Source organism: Montipora foliosa, chromosome 11 (genome assembly GCF_036669935.1).
Source record: "Montipora foliosa isolate CH-2021 chromosome 11, ASM3666993v2, whole genome shotgun sequence".
In the NCBI taxonomy this organism is placed as follows: Eukaryota; Metazoa; Cnidaria; class Anthozoa; order Scleractinia; family Acroporidae; genus Montipora; species Montipora foliosa.
In genome coordinates, this window is record NC_090879.1 from 24,867,354 (window position 1) to 24,874,853 (window position 7,500).

At 38.2% G+C, this 7,500-nt stretch overlaps 3 protein-coding genes across 4 annotated transcripts in view; 2 read left to right on the top strand and 1 right to left on the bottom strand.

Moving 5' to 3' along the window:
• LOC137975329 (uncharacterized) overlaps positions 1 to 277 on the top strand; it is a 2,152-nt gene extending 1,875 nt beyond the window's left edge. Inside the window, exon 1 of the mRNA XM_068822421.1 lies at positions 1 to 277. This exon is cut by the window's left edge and continues 1,875 nt beyond it. Coding sequence (XP_068678522.1) covers positions 1 to 277 — 277 coding nt within the window.
• LOC137976378 (uncharacterized) overlaps positions 1 to 7,500 on the bottom strand; it is a 23,503-nt gene that overhangs the window by 8,275 nt on the left and 7,728 nt on the right. The window lies entirely within an intron of this gene.
• Positions 2,370 to 7,500, top strand: part of LOC137976377 (neuronal pentraxin-2-like) — a 13,643-nt gene continuing 8,512 nt past the window's right edge. Inside the window, exons 1-3 of the mRNA XM_068823717.1 lie at positions 2,370 to 2,588; positions 2,790 to 2,865; positions 3,414 to 3,624. Coding sequence (XP_068679818.1) covers positions 2,550 to 2,588; positions 2,790 to 2,865; positions 3,414 to 3,624 — 326 coding nt within the window. The 5' untranslated portion in view covers positions 2,370 to 2,549. The remainder of the gene's footprint in view (positions 2,589 to 2,789; positions 2,866 to 3,413; positions 3,625 to 7,500) is intronic.

A 7,500-nucleotide genomic window follows, 5' to 3' on the forward strand; every position in this document is an offset into this window, starting at 1 on the left:
TAACAACATCAACAGGGATAGTGGAAAAGAAATTCCGGAAGCATGGGTGCCCACGATCAAGAAACACAACAACAGGAGAACCATACGACAGCGGACCGCCGAAGGAACAACACACAGGATCGAAATGCACCAATCACAGCTGCTGAAAACCAACCAATCACAGCGGAGCAACTTGCTTAAAAAGGTGACGCGTAACCAGTCGACGTCATCGCCTGATGAAGACAAGCAGTATGCAGTCGAAACGTCGCGATCTACGGCACAAGTGACTACATCGTGAGACAAACGAGAATACTTTATTATTATTTTTCACATTCATTCCAATGTGTTTCTATTGTTTTTGTCCTCAGTGCCTCACTATCAAGCTGAATATTTGATATTTCGAAAACGGCCTTTTTTCCTGGGACGAAAATTTTCTTGTTTTTAAGTGCACTACACACAATGTCACCGCGTTGTAAGAGTGTAAGTCCGTGGTAACAACAGGCCCACAGCGCGTGCATAACTCGCAAACATAAACTGGTCTGTTGGAAGCGTGCTTGAGTTTCAACAAAATGAGCCCCAAAATCGTCAAGAATTTGTGACGCTGATAAGTAAAGCAGCTGCTGTTTCCAAAACGATGGAATTACATAGTGATAAATAACCTCGGCTAGGAGAGTAAATTTTTGACTTTGCACAAACAAGGGACAACCTCAAGAGTTGGGCGATTGTGATGCTTAGTTCGCAAAATTTATAGTAAATGTATGGGATTTTTACCGACTTTGAACCGCTGTAGCGCCGCTAAAAAGAGACAGATTTCCTCAGTGATAGTGTCTTCTAAAAGACATTTATACTGAGATTATTTTCATGAAATGTAAAGAACAGATTCAGGCTACAACGACCATAAACGAATTTTTAAGATTCCATACAAACCCTTCTAAAATCAACACCGCAAATTGCCGCGAAATTAGAAGCAACATGAGAAGATTTACTATTCGAATTTACGGATGTCATACCTTGCTTAATGGCCTTATTTTTTGTTGAATGAATGATATCAATAAAACTATTTAAAGTAACAAAACAATATCGCGTGTACTATTAGAGCTGCATATTAACAAAGATAACTTGAATCTCCTGGAATGATATCAATGAAACTATTTAAAGTACCAAAACAATATCGTGTACTATTAGAGTTACATATTACGCAAAGATAACTTGAATCTCCTGGAATGATATCAATAAAACTATTTAAAGTACCAAAAAAATATCGTGTACTATTAGAGTTACATATTACGCAAAGATAACTTGAATCTCCTGGAAGACATAACGCAGCTCAGTCAGGGGCACCCAACGAATCTGTTCCTCACATTATCTGTTCCCCAGAGGAATCTTGCTGGCTGGCAAAAATACAGGTGTTTCGATGAGCTGGCTGGAAAATTTTGTTATTGATAGAGGTTTTGCCTGGGAATTAATGACTTTTTCTAGCATTTCAACCCGAGTTGGCTGTAGAAACTCTGAAGACTGAGGACGACTAAAAAAAAAAAAAAAAAAAAACCCTTCCCTCTCCCAGAGAGTAGTCACAAACAAACGACGGCTGGTCAGAGTGATTGCGCTTGCGGAAAAAACCTGTTTTGTCCCGGTTTTGTCGCTTTTGTTCGGTCGTTTTGGATCGAGGGATTTGAAAGCGCGCGGAATTCCTGGGAAATAAATTTGATCAGCTGGCTGGGAAACCAACCAATTTTATCTAGCTGGCTGGGAAATTTCTTGTGTGTCTTGCTGGGAAAAAGGAACAGATAATGCTTTCCCAGCAACACTGAAAAACACCTGAAAGTGCCTTAATAACATTTATTTTCATTAACTGGGGTATAATAATACATTTTACAACAAATTGGTCGTTGGGTGCCCCTGCTCAGTTGACAATAGACCCTTCCACTGTTTTTGGCGCCATCTTGGTTGGGGGGCAAACATAGCCATATTTATATTATAGTAAATGTATGGGATTTTTACCGACTTTGAACCGCTGTAGCTCCGCTAAAAAGAGACAGACTTCCACAGTGATAGTGTCTTCTAAAAGATATTTATACTGAGATTATTTTCATGAAATGTAAAGAACAGATTCAGGCTATAACGACCATAAACGAATTTTTAAGATTCCATACAAACCCTTCTAAAATCATCACGGCAGATTGCCGCGAAATTAGAAGCAACATGAGAAGATTTATTATTCGAATTTACGGATAGCGTAATGGCCTTATTTTTTGTTGAATAAATGATATCAATAAAACTATTTAAAGTACCAAAACAATATCGTGTACTATTAGAGCTACATATTACGCAAAGATAACTTGAATCTCCTGGAATGATATCAATAAAACTATTTAAAGTACCAAACTGTGGAAGGGTCTATTTTATACAGCGCTGTTACTGAACTACCACATGTACGCATTGCGTGCTTTTTTTTTTTTGAGGCAGTGGCAGTCTTAGAGATAAAAGAAGTGCGTTGCATCAGTTGATTGAGTTTTTCTAGGAGAAAGCACAAAGTGGTCGGGAAATCGATATATTTCATTGGATTGTTTATGATTCACACTGAAGTCGTCGCCAGAACTACTCAAAACGTAAGGTTTTCTTTAAACATATACCAATAGCTTGGTCATAGTCACTTAACATTCCCTGATAATCATTTCAGTTTTCAATTTGGTAAAAATGGTAGGTGGCTGTATACTCAACAATTTCGTTCAGTCAAACAGTGGAGAAAAACACACTTTCAAACAGTGGAGAAATATACTGAAGTCTGTATTTGTCTAATTTTTCGACAGATGTTCACTATATACGCTTCGTTGCTTTTTGGCCTTATGATCTGTGCTGCCCATGTTGCCGGATATTCTTTGAACAGTGAGTTATCACATCTTTCTACAGATTGCAGTTTTAAAGAGAATATCGAAAGAAGTAACGCAATTGTGAATTCTATGCTTTGTAATTGGCTTAAAAATCTCCTTCCTTTTTTTCATGTAATAAAAAGCAAAATCAGAACTCATCACCAATTGCACTCTCGTATTTTGAGCTCTAAGAATGTTACATAAATCATGTAAAAGGAGCTTCGAATTCTGGTTGGTTCATCGTGCAATTTGAGCCCGTTAATGGTTAGTCGGAATAATTACTTTTCGAAGCTCAATTAAAAACCACTCTTATAGATAAAAAGAAATGCAAAAAATAGGTTGAATTAAATTGATTGAACCAGCATATAACTTATTGCCTATATGTCACATACATACTTCACATAAGGGATTACCGTATGCAAATTTGAACATTATTTAAGTGTCAAATCGACAAATCGAATCCCGGGCCACATCGGTGGAAAGCGAGTGCTCTCACCACTACACCAACCCTGCCCCCCTGTTTCAAAGTGATGTGCGTACTTCTGCCTTTGTTCTCCTGCATAGACTATGCCCTTCAGTTCTCATCCATTGGCGTGAATGACTACGTAAACATTTGGGGCATGCCCAGTTTGAGTCGTTTTACTGTGTGTCTTTGGATGCGATCCAGTAGCCTTAATGATGGGACGCCATTTAGCTATGCAGTCAACGGACAGCACAATGAATTGCTTTTGTTCGACTACGGTTCATTTTCGCTGTATATCGGTGGTGAAGGCAGGTTTGTTTTAACGGTGTAAAGTTGGTTGAAATCGGTGACAAACTAAACGTAATTGATTTTCGGCTGAGGATAGAACGTAACTTGATATTACCCGCGAAGCATGAATCTTAAAAGTGTGACCACTTTTAATTATTGCACTTTCTTTCATGCGTGAAGACTATCCAGTCATGCAGAAGTCAGAGATTGCTTTTCCTGGGGTCTTACTGGATAGTGTGGCACGCGAAAATGGCGCTCTGTAAAAATATGTGATAACTTATGTTCGATATTTAAGGAATAGAGGACGTTTTCTGTGTTTCCATAGCCTCATCTAAACACGAGGGGAAGTTGGGAGAATTCGAGACAGTTATGCAAACCCGAGACGCAGTCGATAACTCGACAAATGAAGGGAGATGCTGGTCTTTTTACTTCTAGATTGAAACACGTTTTTCTTGATACACGCTCATATTTCCTTCCAACCAATCAAAACGCGCGTCCGACAACATAACAAATCAAAATTCGTGTGATGTCACAGCCGTGTTTCCATACTCTCATCTAAACACACCTATATACCAATGAGAGTGCGCGTACTATCCTAATTATTTTATAAATATCAATACATCCATCCAGTATATACGGCTTTCGAGAAACGGACTCCTGTTGGCAAACCAGTCAGTAAAAGCCTGCGTGTAAGAACCTAGCGGTTTAAGAACCTGCTGGCAGAAATTTCCCATTTTTATACCCCAAAATATAAGAACCTGTTTAGCCAAGCAAAATTTATTAGGTTCTTACATATGAGTTATGGGATATTTTCATAAGCATTTTTAACTAAGAAGTATAACTTTGGTGACTTTGTTTATTGTAAAGTATCACTAAAACGAACGAGCGAGGAACGAGCGAGTGAGTTTTATGATACGAAACAACGAGTGAATAAAAACTGTACAAAGCACTTTCCACGGTGTATTCTGTTTATCATGTATTCATAATGAGACATTTCATGGATGTACTATGATGCAGCAATTTTTGTTTTCAAAATAAGTCTTACACAGGAACATGGCGGCCAGAACAAGAAAATTTAAAAGTGACGTGGGCGATATAGATAACTCAGTCAAATAACCATGCTTCTTTGAAAACATTTTTAAATGCTACCAAAATATAAGTGGAATTTATTCAGAAAAATATTATTTAAAAATCTGAAAATCAAAGACTGTGTAAACACGCGAACATCATTCTTCACACGAGAAATTCAATGGATTTGTTTAATGCACTTACTGGATTGTTCATACTTCTTAGCGGCTTGTTTATAGTCCTCTCTATCCTTTCGTCTAACTGAGCCAATAAAATTTGCTAGATATCTATTTAGCTTCGACTTAGCAATCTTACACCTCGTTCGGTTCTGTCTTTGAATTTCGTATTGTTTTGTGAACTTACTACGTAATCCTCGGCTGTATCATTAAGAGTTGAAGAGTTACCTAAAAAATCGTCGATTCTCTTCCATTTTCTTGAAATTTACTGAACAGAGTTTCAGTGAGTATGTCTCAGTATGTATATAATAAAAAGAAAATTCTACATTGCTCACAAATACAAGACATGTACAGAAAAGAAAACTACAGTATTTGCAGTGCTATACAACTTTGTAAAAAAAAAATGTCATACACCGTAATGTGAAATAAAAGAAGTCTCATGAAGTCTGTAATTGTTTGTTTTCTTTGGACCTTGTGTTCCTTGAAGTTTAGCCATTTGAAACATTAGTCAGGTGCATTTCTTCACTTCTGAAATATTAAGACCAGAAGTTGCAGAAGTTGATTCCCTTCCCTTTATTCTTGATACCAATTTCTCTAGGTACTTGTAATTTCCTATAAGTTTATAATCCACTGGAATTTCAAGCCCTTTCCGCTCGCCTTTGTTGTACCGAGCACCAATACATTCTGCCTCAATCCCCAAATAGTCCCGTAAAATACGGCTGAGTATCTTGGAAAGCTCTATAGGAACATGGCCAACCATTGTCTGGTCTTCGTTTTTCACAGCTATAGCATACTTGTCATGCACATTGTCATGGTCTCTTTCACAAGTAAGCACCTCGCCGATGGCAACAGAAGCGTTCACAAAATACACATGGTATCCTCTAACACTATAAATACAATAAATACTTCATGCTCTTCCCTCATTGTTACTAACCTTTAAGGTGTAACAGACGTCCAAGACTTGTCACAAAATTGACGGATTTAAGCCCAAATTTCGAAGACAAGACTTGACACACACAATCTCGTAGCCAGAGTCTTCGGGCTTTTTGGTCAGCGGGTGAGCGTCCGGAGAGACTCTGGGGTAATGGACTCCATTTTCCCAGAAAACGTGGGTTCCGGTCTTATTGCGCATGCTTGAGTTTAAACGGAAACAGAAAAGAGAAAACAACAAACAGTAGAAATGGCGGGTTGAAAGTGTTCGTGAAACAAAAATTTTGGAAGCTAAATATTTTGAGCAAGAGCTGATACAACGAAGATGTGATTTTAGTGGTGTACTATGTTTCGGCTGGCCAGCTCAAAATATTTAGCTTCTCAATAACCTGCGATCAGGCTCTATTTTAGTTTCGTGTGGTAGGTAACGTGGAGTTGGTGAAACGAAAAATAGAGCCTGACCAACTTTCCTCTTCGAAATTCCTTCCGCCGACTTTTTTTGATTGATTGACATGTCCTTCATCGGTCAATCAAATTTACTTCCTTTACACCAATACACGTGTGGACGGCAGATTCACGCTTTGTTTTGACCAGAGTTAATTACCATGGGAGGAATATTATAAACGAATTCGAAAGTTACCGTTGGCTTTAATTTGAGAAAAACACATTTAAAGCATGGGGAATGTTTTCGACGACTGTATTGCGGCAAAGGCCGGTATAATTCTTCCTCCGAACTTCACTGAATATGCAATCTTTTAAGCTTGACATCTTAATTTGTAATTGAGATAACCAAGCATTTTGTCGTTGGACGGTTTGGCAATAGATTTTTAAAGGAAAAAAAAAAAAGAGAAAAATACATTATTCCTTTAACGTGTTTGCCCATGAAGGTTTCTTTGGTGATTTTTTCGGGAAATATCTTCAGTTGCAGTGTACTTCTAGAATTGAGCGCAGTCAAATCATAATAAGTTTGGCTGTTAATTTTTTGATGGAGTACGAACAGTAATATGGACTCGCAAAGTTTCTTTTAAATTTGTACAATTGGTCTCTCTGGAAACATGCCATTTTAGTTTCTGGAGTGCGAGTTTTAAGTTAAATCAACTGCAAATATTATGAAGCAATCTTGACTCCAAATTGTGCAAAGAAACCGTCTCATGTACAGTAAGTAAATAAAGGGTGTCTCGGAAACAGACCCTAAGATCCTAAGACCCTAAGACCGGCGAAAACTCGAAAACTCAGAAACGAATAAAGTATCCCAAAACCCTCAATTTGGCTAACGCTAGGCCTAATGTTGGTTTTTAGACCTAGTGTTAGCCAAATTGAGGGTTTTGGGTACTTTATTCGTTTCCGAGTTTTTCGAGTTTTCCGGGTCTTAGTGAAGTGGTCAAAACTACTATACTCGAAAAGGACCCACCAAACCACAAAATAGAAGGTGGTGTCGTCTGCACACCCCTTGCTTAACATCAAAAGATGGTGTCTATATTGCATAGTCACCCCTCTATCCAGCAGTAAAAGATTACCGACAGTGAGATTCAAACCTCACTTTTCTTGTTTGTCTAGTAATGCCGACTCTTGCTAGCTGAATATTCCTGTGTCAACTCAAATTTAAAAGCCAATAAAATGTTGTCGGTAATGTTCATGTGATAAGTTCGAAGATAGGTGGTGTCTTTGAGAACCCCCCCTATCCCAAAGGTGGGCCCTGTTCGAGTATAGTAGTTTTGACCGGTTC